The 25,025-nt window shown below is 46.8% G+C and overlaps 1 protein-coding gene across 11 annotated transcripts in view; it reads right to left on the bottom strand.

The window, feature by feature from the left end:
- Window positions 1–25,025, bottom strand: part of ASXL2 (ASXL transcriptional regulator 2) — a 175,303-nt gene that overhangs the window by 13,099 nt on the left and 137,179 nt on the right. For all 11 annotated transcript variants that reach the window (XR_011386742.2, XM_051843110.3, XM_008254662.5 and 8 more), the window contains 4 exons: window positions 22,348–22,511; window positions 14,985–15,081; window positions 9,477–9,582; window positions 4,250–4,961 (listed from right to left, as the gene is read on the bottom strand). Coding sequence is in view for 10 of the 11 variants with exons in the window: in XM_051843110.3 (XP_051699070.3) it covers window positions 4,250–4,961; window positions 9,477–9,582; window positions 14,985–15,081; window positions 22,348–22,511 (1,079 nt within the window). In the remaining variant the exon portion in view is untranslated. The remainder of the gene's footprint in view (window positions 1–4,249; window positions 4,962–9,476; window positions 9,583–14,984; window positions 15,082–22,347; window positions 22,512–25,025) is intronic.

Genomic DNA, 25,025 nt, shown 5'->3' with positions numbered 1-25,025 from the left:
ATGGGGTGCAGGGCCCAAGCACCTGGGCCATCCTCCACTGCACTCCCTGGCCATAGCAGAGAGCTGGCCTGGAAGAGGGGCAACCGGGACAGAATCCGGCGCCCCAACCGGGACTAGAACCCGGTGTGCCGGCGCCGCAAGGTGGAGGATTAGCCTAGTGAGCCACGGCGCCGGCTCGTATATACTACTTTTTTAAAAAAGATTTATTTATTATTATTTATTTGAAAGAGTTACACAGAGACAGAAGGAGAGGCAGAGAGAGAGATATCTTTCATCCGTTGGTTCACTACCCAATTGGCCACAGTGGCAGGAGCTGCGCCAATCTGAAGCTAGGAGCCAGGAGCTCCTTCCAGGTCTCCCACGCAGGTGCAGGGGCCCAAGGACTTGGGCTATCTTCTACTGCTTTCCCAGGCCACAGCAGAGAGCTGGCTTGGAAGTGGAGCCGCCGGTACAACTGGTGCCCATATGGGATGCCGGCACTGTAGTTGGCAGCTTCACCCACTACACCACAGTGCCAGCCCCTGTGTGTATATTTCTCATATATTTGGACTAAAACTCAAATTTTTTTATCCTATTTAAATTTTGTTTAAAAGGTTTTGTCCTGCTATAATTTACATTAAGCATTTTAAAAAACATTTTATTTATTTGAGAAGCAGAGTTACACACAGAGAGGGAGAGACAAAGAAAGAGGTCTTCCATCCTCTAGTTCACTCCCTAAATGGCTGCAACAGCCAGAGCTGGGCCAATCTGAAGCCAGGACCCAGGAGCCTCCTCAGGGTCTCCCACGTGGATGTAAGGGCCCAAGCACCAGGGCCATCCTCCACTGCCTTCCCAGGCCATAAGCAGAGAGCTAGACTGGAAAAGGAGCAGCCAGGACACAAACTGGCACTCATATAGGATGCGGGAACCACAGGCAGAGGCTTAGCCTACTAGGCCATTGGCCCCATACATTAAGCTTTGTCTAAGAAAGTGGGATTTGAAATAGGTCTGGCTGGCGCCGCGGCTCACTAGGCTAATCCTCCGCCTAGCGGCGCCGGCACACCGGGTTCTAGTCCCGGTAGGGGCGCCGGATTCTGTCCCGGTTGCCCCTCTTCCAGGCCAGCCCTCTGCTGTGGCCAGGGAGTGCAGTGGAGGATGGCCCAGGTGCTTGGGCCCTGCACCCCATGGGAGACCAGGAAAAGCACCTGGCTCCTGGCTCCTGCCATCGGATCAGCGCGGTGCGCCGGCCGCAGCGCGCCGGCCGCGGCGGCCATTGGAGGGTGAACCAACGGCAAAAGGAAGACCTTTCTCTCTGTCTCTCTCTCTCTCACTGTCCACTCTGCCTGTCAAAAAAAAAAAAAAAGAAATAGGTCTAAGGTAAATTAGCTACCATAGGAACTTCCAGTGAAATCTTTTTTGGGTGAGTAAGGAAAAAAGTAAAATCATAGTCACTTAGTCCCAGCGGGTTTAAGTTTTCAGCACAAAGTCTGTCCAGATTATCAGTAAGTAGGCAGAAAGTGATGCACCTTAGACTTTTTCAGATGACAAAACAGAAAACTCTGTCAGCACTGAGCTCTGGAGATGAGCTGTGACTGACAGTCATTAGAGAAAGCTTTCTAACATGCTTGTTAAGAAGAATAGGAAAAGTAGTTCTCATAAAAATCAGTATATGGCGGCCGGTGGTGTGGCACAGTGGGTAAAGCCACCACCTGCAGTGCGGGCATCCCATGTTGGCACCGGTAAGTGCCAGCTGCTCCACTTCTGATCCAGCTCTCTGCTGTGGCCTGGGAATGCAATGGAAGATGGCCCAAGTCCTTGGGCCCCTGTGCCTGCCTGGGAGGCCTGGAAAGAAGCTCCTGGCTCCTGGCTCATGATTGGCCCAGCTCCGGCCATGCAGGCCATTTGCAGAGCGAATCAGCAGATGAAGATTTCTCTCTGCCTCTGCCTCTCTGTAGTTCTGCCTTTCAAATAAATAAATGAATCTTTTAAAAAAAATCAGTATCTGTAGCAAAGCATGACTGTGTTATGTTAATGACAGAAAAAAAACTCAACCAAATAAAACCCAAGATTCATAGGTGCTAAAGTTGCAAAACTTAAAATTAAGCAGCACTGAAGAATGAATGTCATCCTACAGGTAATTAAGAGGCACAGTGAGAGAGAAGTCAGGTGGTACAGGAATGGGAAAAATGAACGTCAGGAAAGTATTATTTCCAAGGAGTATTTCTTGATAGTACTAACTGGTTCATTTAAATTAAACAGAAGGGCCGGCGCTGCGGCTCACTAGGCTAATCCTCCGCCTTGTGGCGCCGGAACACTGGGTTCTAGTCCCGGTCGGGGCGCCGGATTCTGTCCCAGTTGCCCCTCTTCCAGGCCAGCTCTCTGCTGTGGCCAGGGAGTGCAGTGGAGGATGGCCCAAGTACTTGGGTCCTGCACCCCCTGGGAGACCAGGAGAAGCACCTGGCTCCTGCCATTGGATCAGCGCGGTGCACCGGCCGCAGCGCGTCGGCCGTGGCGGCCATTGGAGGGTGAACCAACGGCAAAGGAAGACCTTTCTCTCTGTCTCTCTCTCTCACTGTCCACTCTGCCTGTCAAAAATAAAAAATAAAAACTAAATAAATAAACAGAAGGGGGCTGGCACCGTGGCTCAATAGGCTAATCCTCCGCCTTGTGGTGCTGGCACACCGGGTTCTAGTCCCGGTCGGGGTGCCGGATTCTGTCCTGGTTGCCCCTCTTCCAGGCCAGCTCTCTGCTATTGCCTGGGAGTGCAGTGATGGCCCAAGTGCTTGGGCCCTGCACCCCATGGGAGACCAGGAAAAGCACCTGGCTCCTGGCTTCAGATCAGCGCGATGCGCCGGCCGCAGTGCGCCGCCGCGGTGGCCTTTGGAGGGTGAACCAACGGCAAATGGAAGACCTTTCTCTCTGTCTCTTTCTCTCTGTCCACTCTGCCTGTCAAAAATAAAAAAATAAAAAAAAATTAATTATACAGAAGGGGAGAGGAGAGTACCTTTACTGGAGTTTAAAAAAAATGTATATCCTAATGTGAATAATACCCAAAGTAGTATTAAAGACATATGCAGAGGCTGGTGTTGAGGCATAATGGGTAAAGCCACCGCCTGCAACGCTGGCATCCCATATGGGTGCAAGTTCAAGTCCCAGCTGCTCCACTTCCAATTCCATTAGCCCTGCTAATGGCTTGGGAAAAGCAGCAGAAGTTGGCCCAATTGCTTGCACCCCTGCCAGTCATGCGGGAGACCCAGATGAAACTCCTAGTTCCTGGCTTCAGCCTGGCCCAGCCCTGGCTGTTGTAGCCATCTGGGGAGTGAATGAAATGAATGGATAAAAGATCTCTCTCTCTTTCTTTCTGTGTAACTCTTTCAAATAAATAAATAAATCTTAAAGAAAGACATGCTGAGCAGAAAGCTTAGTAACATTATGTCATCTTTGTTTTTTTTTTAAAGACAGAGGCAGAGGCAGAGAGAGAGAGACACACACAGAGAGAGAGATGTCTTTCATCCACTCCACAGATGGCTGCAATGGCTGGAGCTGAGCCAAACTGAAGCCAAGAGCCAGGAGCTTCTTCCAGGTCTCCCACACAGGTGCAGGGGCCCGAGGACCTGGGCCATCCTCTACTGCTTTCCCAGGCCATAGCAGAGAGCTGGACGGGAAGTGGAGCAGCTGGGACTCGAACCAGTGCCCATATGGGATGCTGGCGCTGCAGGTGGTGGCTGTACCTGCCACACTATAGCACCGGCCCCACATTATGCCATCTTACTCATCTTCCTCAAGTAACCAGTGGTGACAGGACAGACACACAATTCTCTTCATAAGAGGGAGCCACAGGTCATTCCAGACTCACAGAATATCAAGTCAGCTATGGCAGTGTGGAAAGAGACACAGTACACTCAAATACCAAGCTCTTGGTACAGGATCAGATCTTCTAACCACACCCATGGCCTCCTTGTTCTTATTCTCGCAATTATCTTGCCATGTAAGACAGACTAATTTCCAGAACTGTCTTAATACACAGAGTGGCGAGCATGAGTAAGTGAGGGTGGTACCTCCCAACTCAGAACCCAACAAAGATCTGCAACAACGCAGTTCTAAAGGGCAGCTTATCGACCATTTTATCTGTGTAAGGCCAGATACATGCAGACCAAGTACATATGTTTCTGCGTTAAGAAATGCCACAAATTACTTGAAATTTACTAGGTTTGACCAAAAACATGGTGTTCAGACCAACTCTCCATTTCAAGTCTCCCTGCTCTCTTACCTTGAGGGGTGGAACTTTCCGCACGGGGACCCTGTCTCCTCTGTTGAGAAAGGGCTGCGGCGAGACCTGAAATGGCTGCTGGTGCTGGCGATTCTCGGTGACCCGTGGCCTCTTCTCCCAGCTTGCAGGGGCCTCTTCTTGGCTAAGAGATTTTCTCTTGAGGCTTTCTGGGCTCTGATCAGCAAGAGCTGCTGGAGCTTCTTTTGTGGGGGTCTCCTGTGGACCTGCCTCTGCTGGGAGCTTCAGGACCGGTTTCTCCCCGCCAGGACTCTGAGGTTGCACTGGGGACGCCAGGGGGGCTTCTTGGCCTCTGTCTTTGCTGTAAGCAGGAACGGCGGGGAGACGATCATCCCGCTCAGACTCCTGCTCAGCAGAGGCAGCCGGCTTCTGCTCCGGGACAGCCGCGTCCTGCGGGCACTGGCCGGGAAGGACGCTGCCGGGCTCCTCTGCGGCCGAGGCCGGGTGCGGCTCTGCGCACCGGGAGAGGTCCAGCTGTCCCTCATCCTGGCTCCCGTGCTCTTCCTTTGCGACGGGTGATGGCGTCGTCACTGCTTCTTCCTTACACTCCGCCGGGGGAGCCACCGGGACTGTTCTGACAGGAGAGGCCTCTGAAGGAAGTGCGGGTTTTGGTTGCTCGGCTGGGACTTTCTTGACTTTGGGATCACTGGGCGAAGCAGTCAGTTTCTTTGAATCTTCAAGGCTCAGACCAGAACTAAAGAGTGGAAGAAAGAAAGATCTTAGTTGAGAAATGGTCCGCATTACTGAGGCTGTTGTGGGACAATGGACTATGACAACACACAGAGGCTTTCTTCACGCGTTGGCTTCACTGCCGTTACTGGTCGTGAAGGCTCTGACAACTCCTGCACGCTGAGTTACTAAGTGACTAGGCTCCCGTACCTCCGTTCCTTCAGCGATCCGCTGGGGCTAATTACGCCATGCTGCTGCTCTGATGAGGAAGCGGCCTGGCGCTCAGGAAAAGTCTGGGGATGCTGGTTATTGTTACTGCTCTGGCTTATGCAGGCCCCATGATGTAGAGGCATCACAGCCCACTTACAAGGAGCTGGAAGCAGGCCAGGACCCATCCACCTGGGGACTGGGATCAACTGTGCTCTGTGGCACTTGCAGAAACGCTGACCCAAGAAATCTAAAGAACTCTGAGGAGACAGTAGGGGCCCACCAGCCAAGGTACCCCAGAAGCTGAGAATTCTGACGGAGCTTTTGGAAACCCTGTTTATTTATCTTTTATTTAAAGATTTATTGATTTATTTGAAAGGCAGAGTTACAGAGAGAAAGGAGAGACAGAGAGAGGTCTTCCATCCACTGGTTCACTCCCCAAATGGCCATAGTGACCAGGGCTGAGGCAAGACCAGAGCCAGGAATCAGAAGTTTCTTCCGGGTCTCCCACATGGGCGCAGGGGCCCAAGGACTTGGGTTATCCTCTGCTGCTTTCCCAGGAACATTAGTGGGAAGCTGGATTGGAAGTGGAGAAGCCAGGTCTCAAGCTGGCACTGATACAGGATGTGGTGCTGCAGGCCATGGCCTAACTTTCTGCACCACAATGTTGGCCCCTGAAAAGCCTGTTCAATTGCCATGTTGTTTAGCTCTAAAATTTCGAGATGAAATGACTATTAGGCATTTTGGGGTATAGGTCAATTAAGACTTTCAGTGTGTGTCCTGGCTAAGAGACAAAGAAACAGAGAGAAAAAGATGCACACAAATAAGAAAGAAAGTGAGCTCCCAACTATCAGTTCACTCACTAAATTCCTATAAGGGACAGGACTGGGTCAGGCTGAAGTCAGGAGCCAGAGATTCAATCCAGGTCTCATATGTGGGTAGCAGGAAGCCAATTATTTGAGCCATCCTCACTGCCTTCCCTAGGGTCCCCATTAGCAGGGAGCAAGAATCATGAGCTGAGGTGGGCGTCTAACCTAGGTGGTCTGATATGGGATGCAGGTGTCTTCTTTAGCATCCTAACCACTAGGCTAAATGACTGTATCTTCTTAATGTTTTAAAGCGTCATGGAACAGGTAAAATCAACATAGCCCTCTCCGATGACTGCAAAGAATCAGTACTCCAATTCTAGATTGACTAGCTTCTTTGATCGAATGGCTAAGGACAAAACAGAGCTATAATGAAAGATAATCCTTCTATAAAAGCTGGTAAAGAGTAATATTGAGGCCGGCGCCGTGGCTCACTAGGCTAATCCTCCGCCTTGTGGCGCCGGCACACTGGGTTCTAGTCCCGGTTGGGGTGCCGGATTCTGTCCCGCTTGCCCCTCTTCCAGGCCAGCTCTCTGCTGTGGCCAGGGAGTGCAGTGGAGGATGGCCCAAGTGTTTGGGCCCTGCACCCCATGGGAGACCAGGAGAAGCACCTGGCTCCTGCCATCGGATCAGCGCGGTGCGCCGGCCGCAGTGTGCTGGCTGCGGCGGCCATTGGAGGGTGAACCAACGGCAAAGGAAGACCTTTCTTTCTGTCTCTCTCTCTCACTGTCCACTCTGCCTGCCAAAAAAAAAAAAAAAAAAGAGTAATATTGAAAATAGAAAAAATTGGGACCAGCATTGTGGCTTTTGAGTTAAAAAGGCCACTGCCTATGATGCCAGCATCCTAAATAGGTGCCACTTTGTGTCCTGGCTGCTCCACCTCTGATCCAGTTTCTTGCAAATGGTCTGGGAAAGCAGAAGATGGTCCAAGTACCTGCATCTAGGACATTTGCATTGGAGACCTGGATGAAGCTCCTGGCTTCAGCCTGGCCCAGCACTGGCCACTTCAGACATCTGGGAGTAAACCAGCAGACAGAAAACACTTCCTTCTCTCTCCCTTTCTCTGTGTAACTATTTCAAATAAATCAATAAATCTTGAAAGAAAGAAAATAGAAAAACTTAATTGCTGTAATGTTCCAACTGTCTAATAAAGAGAGGATGAAAAAATATTTACAGGATCACTGCTACTTACAATTACGGTTCAAATATATAGCCATTATTTCTATAACACAGAAATATCCGTATTTGACCATAGGAATATACCCTGCATAATTGTGAAGGGGATCCTTGTCTCTACTTGGAGACAAGGAAAAGGAGCCCTTGGTTCTCAACCAGTGACTTATGGAGTCTCCTTAAGGGCTAATATTTGGTATGCACAATGAATGGAGACTAACAAAAGTCTAGGTGTTCAATCCTATTCCAAACAAAACAGCTCCACTATCATCTATTTATTTATTTAAAGACTTATTATTTATTTGAAAGGCAGAGTTACAGAGACACAGAGGCAGAAAGAGAAGTCTTCCATCTGCTGGTTCATGCCCCAGATGGCCACAATGGCTGGAGTCAGGAACCAGAAGCTTCTTCCAGGTCTCCTAGTAGCGTGCAGGGGCCCAAGGACTTGGGCCATCCTCTGCTGCTATCCCAGGCCGTAGCAGAGAGCTGGATCAGAAGTGAGGCAGCCAGGACTCGAACCGGCGCCCATATGGGATCCCAGCACTGCAGGTAGCAGCTTTACCCACTATACCACATTGCTGGCCCCTATCATCTATTTAAATATGCACATTAAGATTGCATTGGGGGAAGGTGTTTGCCACAGTTGTTAAGATGCTACTTGGGGCCGGCGCTGGGGCTCACTTGGTTAATCCTCCGCCGCCTGCACCGTCATCCTATATGGGCACCGGGTTCTAGTCCCGGTTGCTCCTCTTCCAGTCCAGCTCTCTGCTGTGGCCTGGGAAGGCAGCAGAAGATGGCCCAAGTGCTTGGGCCCCTGCACCTGCATGGGAGACCAGGAGAAAGCACCTGGATCCTGGCTCCGGGCATTTTGGGGGGTGAACCAACAGAAAGAAGACCTTTCTCTCTGTCTCTGTCTATAACTTTACCTGTCAAATTAAAAAAATTTAAATTAAATTAAAAAAGATGCTACTTGGGATACAAGAATCCCATATGGAGTGCCTGGGTTCAAATTCTGGCTCTGATTTTGATTCCAGCTTCTTGCTGACGCCCCCTGGAAGGCAGCAGATGATGGTCCAATTACTAGGGTCCCTGCACCCATGTGGAGACCAGGATGAAGTTTCAGGATACTGGTTTTGGCCTGGACCAGCTCAGGCTCTGACGGATACCTGAAAAGTGAACAACTGAATGAAGGATCTCTCTTTCTCTGTCTCTGCTTTTCAAATAAACTTTGAAAAATTACATCTGAACTTTGTGTTCGTGGAAAGAACTGATTCAGACCACAGTCCCTGGAAACAGGGACTGTATCTTGATCCAGCCATCTCCCAGAGTGCCGTTTACAAAGGAGTCAGGCTATTTCATTTCACGCTAGTTCAACAATCTACACTACACAATTCCTAGGTTGCCTGAGTGATTCTAGATTTTGAGATGATTAACTATTTTAAAAAATGTGCAAACTTCACATTCTTTTATCTTTTACACAGTTACTAGGGAAGAAGTCAACCTTTTCAAAGAAGAGCATCTAAATCAAGATAAAAATAATCTTTTTTATTTTTCTCTTAAAAGATACCATCACACCTATAATGATAATATGCTAGGGTCAAGAACTATTAGTAATTAAATGCTGTGGTGCAGTGGGTTAAAGCCCACTGAAGCGCCAGCATCCCATATGGGTGCCAGTTCTAGTCCCAGCTGCTCCACTCCGCTCCAGCTCTCTGCTATGGCCTGGGAAAGCAGCAGAAGATGCCCCAACTCCTTGGGCCCCTGCACCCACGTGGGAAACCCGGAAGACGCTCCTGGCTCCTGGCTCTGAATCGGCGCAGCTCCAGCCGTTGTGCCCATCTGGGGAGTGAACCAGCGGGTGGAAGACCCCCCCCCCCACCTCTCTCTGTAACTCTTTCAAATAAATAAATCTTTAAAAAATAAATAAATGCTGTGCCCTATGATTTATGAAAGAAAAAACCTTTTGGTGAAGAACTGGTGACAGGGTTCTCCCACTCTCCCTTCAGACGAGAACAAGACAGGGTCTGGAGGCACCGTCTGTACTTCCCACCCCTATTCATTTCCTCTTCCTGCCTACTCTATCTCTGAACAGTGCCCACACGCTTGTGTGTATTTTCCTCAACTTTTAAATAAACTTTATAAGTTTGTGTACCATAAAAAATTCTTTTAAAAATTGTGACATAAATAAAAAAGGAAACTGGCATTAGTTTTTTTTGTGAAGTTAATGAGATGAAGTACCATATGACATATATGCAGGAACTAACATTGGTTTAATAGAAACTGTCTTATATTACCTCTGACCATAGTAGCTTTCAAAGAACTGTTCTTTCCAAGGTTCCACTTTTTTCTCCTTCTCAATCTCCTGTCGAATTCTCACCTGCATCTCAGGTGTAAACTCACCTGTAAAACAACATGAAAAGGATATTCAAGAGGGAGGAGGATGTGGTGGAAAATACCATTATGTTCTTAAAACTGTATTATGAAATATATGAAATTTGTTTCTTCTACATAAATTTTAAAAAGAAAAAGGGATATTCCACTTAAAAGTATTTAGAAATCCTAACAGACTCTTGCAGGAATCAGGTTACTATCATGTAAAAGGAACAGACTTGGCTGGCGCTGCGGCTCAATAGGCTAATCTTCTACCTTGCGGCGCCGGCACACTGGGTTCTAGTCCCGGTCGGGGCGCCGGATTCTGTCCCGGTTGCCCCTCTTCCAGGCCAGCTCTCTGCTGTGGTTTGGGAGGGCAGTGGAGGATGGCCCAGGTGCTTGGGCCCTGCACCCGCATGGGAGACCAGGAGAAGCACCTGGCTCCCGGCTTTGGATCAGCATGGTGCGCCGGCCGCAGCGGCCATTGGAGGGTGAACCAATGGTAAAGGAAGACCTTTCTCTCTGTCTCTCTCTGTCCACTCTGCCTGTCAAAAAAAAAAAAAAAAAAAAAAAAAAGGAACAGACTTGCCAAAGCACCCGACTGTAAGAAGGCCCTACATGCCATCTGCACTTACTCCACACAGTTCTCAATGCTCAGGTGAGGCCTAGACAGCCTTCACCATGGGCCTTCCCTATAGCACTTCCTCCTAGTCCCAACATCATATCCCATACAGATTTCTTTTAGTTCAAATTCCAGTTAAAAAAAAAAAAAGTGATGTGTTTTCAGTAAATAATGCTACTGGGAATATTATTACATTAAAATCCTGCTTCTCCAAGACAAACTGCATTTTAGAATTTTTACCTGTAACTATATAACGAAAAGCTATTGCCCTGCTTAAAGGCATTTGAAATTCTACTAAAGAGGTAGGAAATGATTCTGGAGTTGTCAGGTTTCTAATTGTTCCAGAAAATGTACCAGTCTAGTTCCCTAGCAACAAGATTCTCAACATGTTAACATCTAGCTGCTTTGACTATGCAATTTATTTGCATAAACCACCAGCCACCTCAATCCTGCCCACTCCATCAGCATACAATAGTGAATGCACTGGGCAGCCTATCTTCAAACCTGTGGCTTGCCCCCTTTTATATTTCTTTATATTTAGTCCCAGGGCATCAGCGAATAAGAGGTGGAAATGGCAGAACACAGGGTCTGGTGTTGTAGCGTGATGGGTTAAACTGCTGCACGCAATACCGGCATCTCATTTAGGTCTGAGTTCCAGTCCTGGGTGCTCTCATTCTGATCCAGCTCCCTGCTACTGTGCTTGGGAAAGCAGCAGTAGACAGCCCAAGTGCTTGGGCCCCAACACCCATGTGGGAGACCTGGAAGAAGCTCCTGTCTCCTGGCTTTTGCCTGGCCCTCCCCCTGGCTATTGTGGACATCCAGGGAGTGAACCAATGGATGGAAGGAAGATCTGTCTCACCTCATCGTAACTTTGCTTTTCAAATAAGTAAATAAATAAATAAATCTTGAAAAAGAAAGACAGAAATGGCAGACTTTTCAGTTGGAAACCTCCAGGGGGTAAGAAGGAAGGATAGAAAGAAAAGTGTTAGATGACTGTAACATCACAGGCAGGAGCCACAGAGCGGGACCAGAGAAATTCTGACTGCCAGAATTCAAGCTAGAGTCTACTCTGTCACACGCACTGAGGAAGAGAAGTGTTGGCCTCTGCTCACATGTGTACTGTTCAGTTTTTGTTGCTCATAAAGCATGATATGACTGTGGTATAGCAGTCACTGGCTTGCATGCTTTTCTTTTTCTCTCTCTCTCTCTCTTTTTTTTTTAACAGGCAGAGTGGACAGTGAGAGAGAGAGACAGAGAGAAAGGTCTTCCTTTGCCGTTGGTTCACCCTCCAATGGCCGCCGCGGCTGGCGCACTGCAGCCGGCGCACCGCACTGATCCGATGGCAGGAGCCAGGAGCCAGGTGCTTTTCCTGGTCTCCCATGGGGTGCAGGACCCAAGTACTTGGGCCATCCTCCACTGCACTCCCTGGCCACAGCAGAGAGCTGGCCTGGAAGAGGGGCAACCGGGACAGAATCCGGCGCCCCGGCCGGGACTAGAACCCAGTGTGCCAGCGCAGCTAGACGGAGGATTAGCCTAGTGAGCTGCGGCGCCGGCTCTTTTTTTTTTTTTGACAGGCAGAATTAGACAGTCAGAGAGAGAGACAGAGAGAAAGGTCTTCCTTCCGATGGTTCACCCCCGCAAATGGCTGCTGCGGCCGGTGCACTGCGCTGATCAGAACCCAGGAGTCAGGTACTTATCCTGGTCTCCCATGCGGGTGCAGGGCCCAAGCACTTGGGCCATCCTCCACTGCCTTCCTGGGCCACAGCCGAGAGCTGGACTGGAAGAGGAGCGACCGGGACAGAATCTGGCGCCCCAACCGGGACTGGAACCTAGGGTGCTGGTTCATAACCTGGCTGCTCCTCTTCCAATTCAGCTCTCTGCCCATGGCCTGGGAAAGCAGTGGGAGATGACTTCAGTGATTGCGCTCCTGCACTCAAGTGGGAGATCCAGAAGAAGCTCCAGGCTCCTGGCTTTGGATCAGCCTAGGTCCAGCCATTGTGACCATTTAAGGAGTGAATCAGTGGATGGAAGACCTCTCTTTCTCTCTCTCCCTCTCTGTATCCCTGCCTCTTAAATAGATAAATAAATCCTTAAAAAAAAAAGTAACCCTGATAATAATCAAAGCATCATTGTTGGTACTGTCTACTTACAAAAACTGGGGGTTGGAGAAGTAAATCCTTTTTTTTTTTTTTTTTTTGAAGATTTATTTATTGTAAGTCAGAGTTACACAGAGAAAGGAGAAGCAGAGAGAGAAAGAGAGAGAGAGGTCTTCCATCCGCTGGTTCACTCCCCAGTTGGCCGCAACAGCCAAAGCTGCGCCGATCCAAAGCCAGGAACCAGGAGCTTCTTCTAGATCTCCCACACGGGAGGACTTGGGCCATCTTCTACTGCTTTCCCAGGCCATAGCAGAGAGGTGGAGAGGAAGTGGAGCAGCCGGGACTGGACTCGGCGCCCAAATGGGATGCCGGCGCTTCAGGCCAGGGCGTTAACCCGCTGCGCCACAGTGCCGGTCCTGGAGAAGCAAATCCTTTAACAATATATTCTTAACTGATCTGCTTTAAATACTTATGTGATTTTAATTAAATCAGTAAAAAGGGGATCTCTGCCCAAAGAAATCTGTAAGAAAGGGCTATAGTAATCAAAAAGTCCTTCCTTGGCCGGCGCCACGGCTCACTAGGCTAATCCTCCGCCTAGCGGCGCCGGCACACCGGGTTCTAGTCCCGGTCGGGGCGCCGGATTCTGTCCCGGTTGCCCCTCTTCCAGGCCAGCCCTCTGCTGTGGCCAGGGAGTGCAGTGGAGGATGGCCCAAGTGCTTGGGCCCTGCACCCCACGGGAGACCAGGAAAAGCACCTGGCTCCTGGCTCCTGCCATCGGATCAGCGCGGTGTGCCGGCCGCAGCGCGCCGACCGCGGCGGCCATTGGAGGGTGAACCAACGGCAAAGGAAGACCTTTCTCTCTGTCTCTCTCTCTCACTGTCCACTCTGCCTGTCAAAAAAAAAAAAAAAAAAAAAAAAAAAAGTCCTTCCTTCTTCAAGAATCTATGGTGAGCAATATAAATACAGGAGAATACTCCAGGAATGCCATTTTTCCAGTCATCGCAGTACTCTCCTATATTAGCTGATCCTGATTCTAATTGTCAGGGATCTGATGAAAAGTAAGCAATGAACAGCATTTCTAAGGCTTTCCTTACAAATGTATTTATTTTAAATCTTCTCACACTTGTTTAAAGCTTACATATATATCAGTTTTCAAGTGTTATTCTGTATCCTATATACATTGAAAGGTGTAATATTTGAAATAGTACAGGTTTCAATCACGGCTGCATATTAGGATCACTTGGCAAAACTTACAAATGAAACATTTAAGCTCAGGTACCACCATAAATTTTTCAAATCAGAGTTAAATGCACAGCATAAAGGGCAGCCAGTCACCATAGGTCCTAATCTACACTTAAAATGTTCTTATTGGGACCGGCTCTGTGGTGCAGTGGGTTAAAGCTCCAGTCTACAGTGCCAGCATCCCAGGAGATGCCAGTTTGAGTCCCGGCTGTTCTATTCCCGATCCAGCTCCCTGTTAATGGGCCTGAGAAAACAGCAGAGGATAGCCCAAGTGCTTGGGACCCTGTACCCCTGTGGGAGACCTGGAAGAAGCTCCTGGTTTCAGATCAGCTCAGCCCTAGCTGTTGTGGCCACTTGGGGGAGTGAACCAGCAGATGGAAGACCTCTCTTGCTCTGTCTCTCTCTCTCTCTGTAACTCTGATAATTCCTTTTTTTTTAAATTAAGATTTATTTATTTATTTGAAAGTCAGGGTTACAGAGAGAGGAGAGGCTGAGAGAGAGAGGTCTTTCACCCGCTGGTTCACTCTCCAGATGGCCGCAACGGCTGAAGCTGCGCTGATCCGAAGCCAAAAGCCAGGAGCCAGGAGCTTCTTCCAGGTCTCCCACATGGGTGCAGGGGCCCAAGGAATTGGGCCATCTTCTTTTTTTTTTTTTTTTTTTTTTTTTTTGACAGGCAGAGTGGACAGTGAGAGAGAGAGACAGAGAGAAAGGTCTTCCTTTGCCATTGGTTCACCCTGCAATGGCCGCCGCGGCTGGCGCACTGCAGCCGGCGCACCACGCTGATCCGATGGCAGGAGCCAGGTGCTTCTCCTGATCTCCCATGGGGTGCAGGACCCAAGTACTTGGGCCATCCTCCACTGCACTCCCTGGCCACAGCAGAGAGCTGTTGGGCCATCTTCTACTATTTTCCTAGGCCATAGCAGAGAGCTGGATCAGAAGTTGAGCAACTGGGTCTTGAACCAGCGCCCATATGGGATATCCGGCGCTTCAGGCCAGGGCGTTAACTCACTGCATCACTGCTCTGGCCCCAAGATACTTCTTATCTTCTTATCTTAAAGTTCTTATTGCCACTTACCTGTACACTTCAAATATATACATTTTATAGTATTTTAAATATATCTCAATAAAGCAATTTTTCAAAAAGTTCTGATACCTTTCTTTGCTAGTTTGATGCTATCTTACTGCTAATGAAACTGTGATTCATAGCACCACAAGATAAATATGACCTAAAAAAAATCTACACCTCTTAGTTTCTCAGGAGACTGTGAATCATTAAAGAAACTTATTGCTGGACTCTCCCAGGAGTCAACATAGCTACATGGGCTCTGCATCTAAGTGCAGCCATGTGTTTCCCACAGGACAGCTAATTCTACCTGTTGGAGTCAACCTGCCCATATACCTGAGGAGGTGTAGAGGTGCCACCACATCCTCACGGTAGCTCCAAGTGCGCATACATCCTGGGAGACACTTACCTTCTGAGAGCCTTTCCTTCCAGCCTTGGGCTGCCGAAGTGAAGAACTCATTGTTAAGGGCTGAGCCATTTAGCTTCATCAAACCATCAGGACCAACCTGGGTCAAAGAATATGCCAGAGAAAGCTCACAAAGAAAGCAAACGGCATCACGTGGTAGTTGGCTTCCATCTCAGAAAACAATGTGTGTACACTTAGTTTCTTAGAAAAATCATCAACTTGTACCAATGCTGCCCACTAAACATGGGTGCCTGTTTTTTAATGTAGTTATGATTTTGTTCTAAAAACACCCCTTTTCACTTTATCTCTCCATCCAACTCCCAGTGATTAAAAAACCAGCTCACAGAACCACACCTAAAGATGTATGTACAGTTTTTGCTTTTTTTTTTTTTTCTGCTTTTTTTTTCCCCTGGGAAAGGTCTTTTATAAAAGTGGTAAGCCAGTTATGTATACTGTTTTGCATTTTACTTTTCTCTCGGAAAGCACTGTGCCAGTCTTTCCCCATCAGTAAACAAAGCTTAAGCCCATTTATAATGGCTGCAGATTATTTCATTTTATGAATGTAACTCAGTTAATTTACCCATTCACTAATAATAGATTTATGCTTTCTTTCCAAGGTTTTCCCAAAGTCGATAAAATTGCAACAGATACCCTGGTGGAGAGGAACATACCAGCACTTTTATTTAAAAGGGAAACATTCCTAGAACAAGAATATTTGTGTGTGTTTAATTACTGTCCAGTAAGGCTAAAACAACAGGTATTTCCACCAGCAATATATGGGCTTACTTTTTCCCTGCCAACAGATGTTAATATACTACTTAATTTCTGCCCAATCTAGTGGGTTTAAATGGCCCAAAAATTTTCTTATTACTACTTATGTATCCTTCTGTACTGTTCATTAATTCTGCTATCACCTGAACTCCCAATTCCTGTCATTTTCTCATTTTTCTATTAGGTTGCTTTTTTTCTTTTATTCTTTAATATTAACCATTTGAGAGGCAGAGAGATGGATGCAGAAGAGAGAGATCTCCCATCTGTTGGTTTATACCCCAAATGCCTGATAGCCAGGAACTCAACCCAGGTCTTCCACGTGGGTGGGAGGAACCCAATTATTCGACCTATCACCAATGCCTCCCAGGGTATGCATTAGAAGGAAGCTGGAATCAGAAGTTTGGAATTAAAAGCAGGCACTCTGATATAGGACACAGTGTCTTCACATCTAGGCTAAACACCTGCTTATTTTTATTATTTATTTGTGAGGTCCTTTAAATATTAAACATGGAGGGGTCAGCGCTGTGGCCTAATGGGTAAAGCCACTGGCTGCAGTGCCAGCATTCCATATGGGCACCTATTTGAGTTGTGGCTGCTACACTTTGAATCCAGCTCCCTGCTAATGCACCTGGGAAAGCTGAGGAAGATGGTACAGTCTTCGGGGTCCTTCTACCCACGTGGGAGATCCAGAAGAAACTCCAGGCACCCAACTTTGGGTTGGTCCAGCTCTGGCCACAGTAGCCATTTGGGGAGTAAACCAGCAGATGGAAGATGTCTCTTTCTGTCTCTATCTGCAACTCTGCCTTTTAAATCAATCAATCAATCAATCAATCTTTATTTTCCCTCAGAGTGGAATTTCTTAATATCCATTAAGACATCACTTGGAGTGCCTGAATCTCATACTGTAATGCTTAAGTTCAAGTCCCAGCTCTGCTCCAGAATCCAGCTTTCTGCTAATGAACATCTTGGGAGGTAGGACGTGATGACCCAAGTACTTGGATCTCTGACCCTCACAAGGGAAGACCTTGATTGAGTTCCAGGCACTTGGCTTTAGCCTGGCTCAGCCCTGGCTACTGTGGATATTTTGGGAGTCAACTAGCTGTGGAAGATCTGTCTCCATCTCTCAAATAAATTAAATTAAAAATATTTCCCCTGGGGCCAGTGCTGTGGCATAGTGGGTAAAGCCGCTGCCTGCGGTGCCAGCATCCCAAATGCACCGGTTCGAGTCCCAGCTGCTCCACTCCGATCCAGCTCTCTGCTATGGCCTGGGAAAGCAGTAGAAGATGGCCCAAGTGCTTGGGCCCCTGTACCCACATGGGAGACCCAGAAGAAGCTCCTGGCTCCTGGCTTCAGATCGGCGCAGCTCCGGCCATTGTGGCCATCTGGGGAGTGAACCAGCAGTGAAAGACCTCTCATTCTCTCACTCTCCCTCTCTCTTTGCCTCTCCTCTTTCTGTGTAACTGAGACTTTCAAGTAAAATAAATAATTCTTTAAGTATTTCCCCATAATGTATCTATTGACTTGATTTGTGATGATCTGCCAAATGGTTTTAAAATTCTTAATAAATAATGTAAAACCTAAAATCTTATTTAAGGGCATAAAATATAAGAACTAAAAAACCTGAGTGGGAAAACTTAATATAAAAGTAGTTATTCTCTCCAAAATTGTAATCTAGTATTCTATCAGAATCCCTAAACAGATTTTTCATGAACTCAATAAAACAATCTGAAAATTCACATGGAAAAACAGTTTAGAAAAACTGGGATAGAGGATTGTCTTTCAGATTATTAAACAAACCAAATGATTGCAATCAAAACTCTCATAATTGGCATTAGAATGAAAAAGGTGGTTATATAATACGTAAATAGGTAGTGCTGGGAACAACTCGCTATCCATTCAGCAGAAAGTAACACTGAGGGGCCAGTGCTGTGGTGTAGTGAGTAAAGCCACCGCCTGCAATGCTGGCATCTCATACAGGTGCCAGTTTGAGTCCCGGCTGCTCCACTTCCAATGCAGCTCTCTGCTATGGCCTGGGAAAGCTGCAGAAGATGGCCCACATGCTTGGGCCCCTGCACCAGGGTGGGAAGACTTGGAAGAAGCTCCTGGCTTCGGATTGGCACAGCTCCAGCCAATTGCAGACAACTGGGGAGTGAACCAGCAGATGGAAGACCCCCCCCCCCCCCGCCTCTCCTCTCTCTGTATAACTCTGACTTTCAAATATATAAATTAAAAAAAAAGTAATCTTGAGAAGAAACGAGCACTTTCCACTAAGGTGCCTGGGAAGGGAGTGGATGATGACCCAGGTTAGATTGGAAGTGGAGCAGCCAGGACTCAAACCAAAGCTCTGATACAGGTGTTGGTGTTGGAGGTATAAAGAGGTTTAACCTGCTGCCCAACAATGCTGGCCCCTCTGCTTTTTTTTTAAGTTATGTTGCCAGCACACAGAACACGCCACTGTTGTACTGGGGGAAGGGGCCTAGGTCATAACAGAATGTCTCCAAAGCTAGACTGAGGTGGAAGAAAATCTCCCTTCTAGTTGAAAGACGTCTTGACATCCAGGAGGAATGGGTTTCCCTGCCACCGAAACACACAAAAACACCTGTGGTGTGGAAAAATTAAAATTTAAATTTGTTTTTATGACTTTCTCCCTGTCAGTCTTTCTCATAGACTTAACTCCCTGAAACCTAGGGACCTGTTGGGATTTGACTCAAAAATCTGAGACCAACAGGACAGGCCATCAGGAGTTAACACTCACAGCACAGAGATGGTGTCCCTCAAAAGAAACAGTTCTTTTTTAGACCGTGGATTTCGATTGACAATGCTTCCACTTTCATTTCATTTCCTGAAAGTCAAGGTTGCTTATGCTAAGCTGTTAACAAGCTAAATGTGAAAGGTCAACGCTCACTCTAAACTTCTCCTGTTGAGAGCATCGAATAAAGCCTCCACTGGGTTGTACAGTGGTCTTCTGATTTTGATAGTCCACTGAAGGGGGGAGTTTGAGAGTAGCTGTGTACTGTCAGCAGTGGTCTGCCCATGACCTGCCTGAAATACAGTGATTATCTATGAAAAGAGTCTTTTAGTTATATTGGTTAGACCTGAGAGGCAGACAAATTGACAGTGCTTCCATCCACTAGTTTACTATCCAAATGCCATGACTGAGCTGGGATGAAGCCAGGAGCCAGGAACTTAATCCAGGTCTCCCACATGGGTGGCAGGAAACCACCTGCATGAGCCATCACTGCTGCCTCCCGAGTCTGCATTAGCAGAAAGCTGGACACAGGAGCCAGAGGTAAGTACTGAATTCAGGCACTCTGATACGGATGTTGGAATCCCACAAAGAGTCTTTAAGAAGATGAATACAGGGGCTGGCGCTGTGGTGCAGTGGATTAACCCCCTCGCCTACAGTGTTGGCATCCCATATGGGTGCTGGTTCAAGTCCTGGTTGCTCCACTTTCCATCCAGCTCCCTGCTACTGTGCCTGGGAAAGCAGCAGAGGATGGCCCAAGTGCTTGTATCCCTGCATCCACATAGGAAACACGGAAGAAGCTCCTGGCTCCTGGCTTGGGATCAGCACAGCTCTGGCTGTGGCAGCCATTTGGGGAGCGAACCAGCAGATGGAAGACCTCTCTCTGTCCCTACCTCTCTCTGTAACAGTTTAAAATAATAAATAAAATAAATATTTAAAAAAAGGAAGAAAAAAAAGCTGAATACAGTTTAGCCTTGGGGGAGGAGGGAAGGTTGAATAACCCCCAAACCCTGAATCTAGATGGATTAAAAAGCAAAATGCAGGGGCCAGTGTTAAGCACATCACTTAAGACACTGCTTGGGATATGCCAGCATCCTGTATCAAAGTGATTGGTTTGAGTGCCAGTTCTGTTTGCAATCCTACTTCCAGCTAATACGTTCCCTGGGAAGCAGCAGGTGATGGCTCAATGGTAGGGTTCCTGCTACCCCTTGTGCGAGACCCACAGAGAGTTCCAGTTCCAGACTCCAGTCCTGGCTTTTGTTGGCATTTGGGGGGTGAACTGATGGATGGAACACTTCTTTCTCTCTACCTTTACTTAATTTATTTTTAAAGATTTATTTATTTGAAAGAGTTACAGAGAGAGAGGGAAAGACAGGTAGAGAGAGATCTTCTATCAGCTGATGTACCCCCTAGATGGCCATAACAGCCAGGGCTGAGCCAGGAGCTTCATCTGGGTCTCCTACATGGGTGGCAGGGGCCCAAACAGCTGGGTCATCATCCACTGCTTTTCCAAGGCCATAAGCAGGGAGCTGAATCGGAAGTGGAGCAGCTGGGACATGAACCAGTGCCCATATGGGATGTCGGCGTCACAGGCTGCAGTTTTCCCAGCAACAACAGAATCCAGCCTCCACATACAGTGAGAGCACAAGGGCCTTCAAACTGAAGACAACTCTGAGGAACTGTCATTAGTGTCCCAGAAATCAGCCCTGGTTAGGTCCTTTATCGTTACTGCTAGCCTAATTACCCTGAGTCTTCAAAAATGGTCAGAGTTAACTCTCAAAGACAGTCCTCAAACACTGCTGAAACTTCAGTCTCCCAACACGTTCTAAGCAAGAACCTGGACTCCCTGAGCTACAACGTCTCCAAGAGGAGTGAAGGAGGTAAAGGCAGTCCCTGGGAAGGACAGTTTCACGTCTTAGTCCCCAGTGCTGGACGAATACTTGACTCATTTGGATTCCTGGGATAACAGACTCTGACGTGCTTTGACACAGGACGATTCACAGCATTATGAAATTGGTACCAATGAGGTCTAGTAGAAAGACAATTTTCAGAATTAGAGGGATTTTGTTTTGACTTTATAGTCAATAAACTGTAATGGACTTATTCTCTGTCTACCTCTTACTACAAGTTATGCAATAAAACTAGTCCCTTTATTAAAAATAACAGAAAACACCTTCCTCTCATCTTGTTTCTACAACGATATTAAATAGGTAAAAAGAAGGAACCTATCACACATTACTCAGACCATAGTAGGTGTTTGGAAATAATAATGAATTTTTAGGGGCCGGCGCTGTGGCACAGTGGGTTAAAGCCCCAGCCTGCAGAGCTGGCATCTCATATAGGCACCAGTTTGGGTCCTGGTGGCTCCACTTCTGATCCAGTTCTCTGCTATGGCCTGGGAAAGCAGTCCAACTCCTTGGGGCCCTGCACCCTTGTGGGAGACCTGGAAGAAGCTCTTGGCTCCTGGATTCGAATCAGCTCAGCTCTGGCCACTGCGGTCAGTTAGGGAGTGAACCAGCAGATGGAAGACCTCTCTTTCTGGCTCTACCTCTCTCTGTAACTCTTTCAAATAAATAAAATAATTCTTTAAAAAAATAAAAATCCAAGAAGTAAATAAACCTTAGAAAACCATAAAGGTCCCATCTTCCTTCCTCAGAGGAGAAAACAGAAGAACACAGGGTTTTGTGCGTAGCAGAGCAGCTCGCTCACTGAGATCTATTGAAAGTCAGCCCTTGACACAAGGGTTTGTAAAAAAAAAAATAATAATAATACTTTTTCAAAAAAGAAAAATATAAGGAAAAAAAAAAAGAAAGCAGAAGAACAGAAGGGGCAGTAACTTGCCAGTTACTCTTTCCTTGATGAAAGCTTTGCTTTATTCCTGATCAAGTGAGAGCTCTTTGGTCCCAAACCTTTGGCACTTCCTGTTATTTTTTTGTTTTTAAAATATAACATACTGTATTTTAACTTCTGTATTACCAAAGCAATAAATATTTCCTTAGAAAAAAATTCACAAAAAGAATATAAATAATGAACACTCAATTCTATCACTGTTATTCCATGTTGCATGCCGTTCTAAATGCATCTATTTATCTGGACTCATGAGGCATTGGCCTAAATCCTGCTTATACAGGACCAAGACAACTCTTCCTCCTGAATCTGTATTCTTTTTTTAAATTATTTTTTAAACATTTTTATTTATTTTTAAAATATTTATTTATTTATTTGAAAGGCAGAGTTAGAGAGTTAGAGAGTTAGAGAGAGAAAGTTGTCCATCCGATGGTTCACTCCCCAAATGGCTGCAACATCTAGAGCTGGATCGATCCAAAGCCAAGAGCTTCTTCCTGGTCTCCCATTTGGGTGCAGGGGCCCAAACATTTGGGCCATCTTCTGCTGCTTTCCCAGGCTTATTAGCAGGGAGCTGGATCAGAAGCAGAGCATCTGGGTGTCAAACCAGTGCCCATACGGGATGCCAGCACCACAGGCAGCAGCTTTACCACAGTGCCGGCCCCTGAACCTGTATTCTATGTCCTAATACGGTACCTAGTCAAATTTGTTGTGTGAACTTGACATCTTGGTACAAAAGTTCCCCTGCCACTCATATGGGAGACCTGGAAGAAGATCTTGGATTCCTGGCTTTGGCCTGGTTAGTCCCAGCCATTGTGGCCATCTGAAAGTGAACCAGTATACGGAAGATCTTTCTGTCTTTTAAAGAAATCTTTAAAGAATGATACCACTTTCTTACAGGCATACCTAAAAAACTATTTTAAAAAACCATAAGCAGTTTCTAAAGGTGCTGTGTAAAGGAAGCTCCAGAAAGGTTTCAAATTGCATATGTTTGAAATGACGCACCTGTCGATCTACCTCTGGAAGCAGTAGAAGCAGTCGCTGTTGGCAGTCTCCAGGAAGGACTGAGAAAGTGTGTTTGTTGATCAGTGCTCGCAGATTTGTATTAACCAGAATGGAGTCCGGTGTCTCAACATCAATGTCAGCACATTTAGTCCTTTTCATTTGCCCTAAAAAACACAGAAAAGAATCATTTAGGCTTCTTTCACAGCCCTCTTTCTACCTGAACTATAGATCGCTGTGCAGTGCAAAAACCAGCACTTAGCTAAGCACCACACTGTGGAGAAGGCTAACACATAAGGATCTTAGAAATGTCTTCTAAGACTAACAAATCAAGTCTTGTTCACTACAGAGGATATGGAACATAACTTATCATCTCTGTAAAAACAGGACAAGGTCTGTAAAGTGCATCTTTTGCTAGACTAGATTCTTTCCCAAGATAAACTGAAGAGGTTTCTGATAAATGACAAATACACAGAATGTCTAACAAAGCTGAAAACCAAAATCAACCAATGATCATGATACCCTTTTCTTCTTCCTATTAGAATTTGTTTTACTGATTTTAATTTGCACATCTAAAAATGTAATAATTCTATAGCTTAGCAGTTTCAGTAAATCTGTCCATAATAGGTTTACAGTCTTTAAAAAAAAATGATTTGAGTACACAAAGGATTTAAAATGTAAATGAAAAACAACAACAACATATAAATCAAAGACTAACTTGGAAAAACATTTGCCAGATGTGACAAAAGATACTATTCTTCATAGGAAAGTGAATTTACAAATTAATAAGAAAAAGTCAAAGGAAAACAAGCAAAGGCAATTTATTCAGTTTACTGGGTTCGGCGCTGTGGCATAGCGGGCAAAGCCACCACCTGCAGTGCCGGCATCCCATATGGGCACCAGTTCAAGTCCTGGCTGCTCCACTTCCAATCCAGCTCTTTGCTGTTGCCTGGGTGTGGGGAGCAACTGGGAGCAACTCGGACTAGACTAAGTTACTGGAATTAAGACTTATTCTATGCATCTGCTCTCCCACAATATGGCGCTGGGAGAGGAGGAAACAGCTTCTACACAGCTGCCTCCAGTTCAACCAATAAACAGCAGGACCTGCTCCTGATTGGAGGAGAGCAGCATACTCGGCGTGTGGGTAGCAGAGTTGGGATTGGTGGAAGAGGACTATAAAGGAGGAGAGAGACAACATGCATGAGGAACATCTAAAAGGAACATCTATCTGAAGGAACACCTGTGCAGGCCCCGAGAGAGCCGGCCGGCGGTGTGCCGCTCCCCCGCGGAAGTGGGGAAAGTGGCAGGGGGAACCGCCCTTCCATGGAGGTGGAAGGGACGGTAGCCAACCCGGGAAGAACCAGCAGCAAACCCGGGGAGGGCCGAGCAGACAAAAGAACAGCGCAGGGTCCTGTGTCGTTCCTCCACGAAGAGGGGGAGCGACATAATGGTGCCGTGACTCGGATATGAAGCCTAGGCAGGGTTTAGTGTCGTTCCTCCATGAAGAGGGGGAGCGACACCTGGGAAGGCAGTGAAGGATGGCCCAAGCCTTTGGAAGAAGCTCCTGGTTCCTGGTTTCTGAACAGAGCAGCTCCAGCCATTGCGGCCAATTGGGGAGTGAACCATGGGATGGAAGACCTCTCTCTCTTTCTCTCTCTGCCTCTCCTTCTCTCACTGTGTAACTCCGACTTTCAAGTAAATAAATAAATCTTAAAAAAAAATTCAGTTTACTAATCATAAGCACATTCAGACATCCCAATTGGGCACAAGTTCAATTCCTGGCTGCTCCACTTCTGATCTAGCTCCCTGCTTGTGTCCCTGAGAAAGCAGCGGAAGACGGCCCAAGTGCTTGGGCCCTGCAACCACATGGAAGACCCAGAAAAAGCTACTTGCTCCTGGCTTTGCCCTGGACTAGCCTCAGCCGCTATAGCCATTTGGGGAGTGAACTAGTGGGTAGAAGACCTGTCTTTCTGTCTCCCCTCCTTCCCTCTGTAACTCTGCCTTTCAAATAAACAAAAATAAGTCCTTAAAAAATGAACAAACAGGAAGAATGAGGACAAAGAATGTGGACCAAACAGGAAAAATCTGAGAAATTCAGTCTCCCACTAATGATCACATGAGTGCTTACCAATATTTGTATAAACAATGCTGCAAAAGGCAATGGAAGATGGCCCAAGTCTTCGGGCCCCTGCCACCCACTGGGGAGACCCAGAAGAAGCTCCTGGTTCCTGGCTTCAGACCAGCCCAGCTGTTTTGGCTATTTGGGAAACAAACCAGTGGATGGAAAATCTGTCTCTCTCTCTCTCTCTGTATAACTCTACCTTTCAAATAAATAAATAAGTCTTAAGAAAATAACAACAATGCTGCAATGCCCCTAACAGGTTGGAAAGCAACACCTGTCTTCCTTTCCCATACGTAGCTCATGGAATCTGGCAACATCAGTGTGCCTTGAATAGATTTCACTGTTTTTGCATTCGCTGTGCCTTCACATCTGAACCGAACTTTTAGTTAAAATCTGAACTTAACTTCTTTAGTGAGACTTGAGGGGCAGCTATAAATTATTCTCCATACTGGTTAAAGTATACTCCGAAGATACTTTTATGTACCTCAAAGTGGCTAATTTAAGGCCTCTAATTTTGGTAAAATTGCCTTACCTTTTTTTTTGTTTAAGTTATGTTTAT

The sequence above is a fragment of the Oryctolagus cuniculus genome, chromosome 2, assembly GCF_051225735.1.
Source record: "Oryctolagus cuniculus isolate XC-2025 breed Fujian yellow rabbit chromosome 2, ASM5122573v1, whole genome shotgun sequence".
Classification (NCBI taxonomy): domain Eukaryota; kingdom Metazoa; phylum Chordata; class Mammalia; order Lagomorpha; family Leporidae; genus Oryctolagus; species Oryctolagus cuniculus.
The sequence above is the reverse complement of the archived record's forward strand: the minus strand, read 5'-3'. Positions and strand labels throughout refer to the sequence as shown.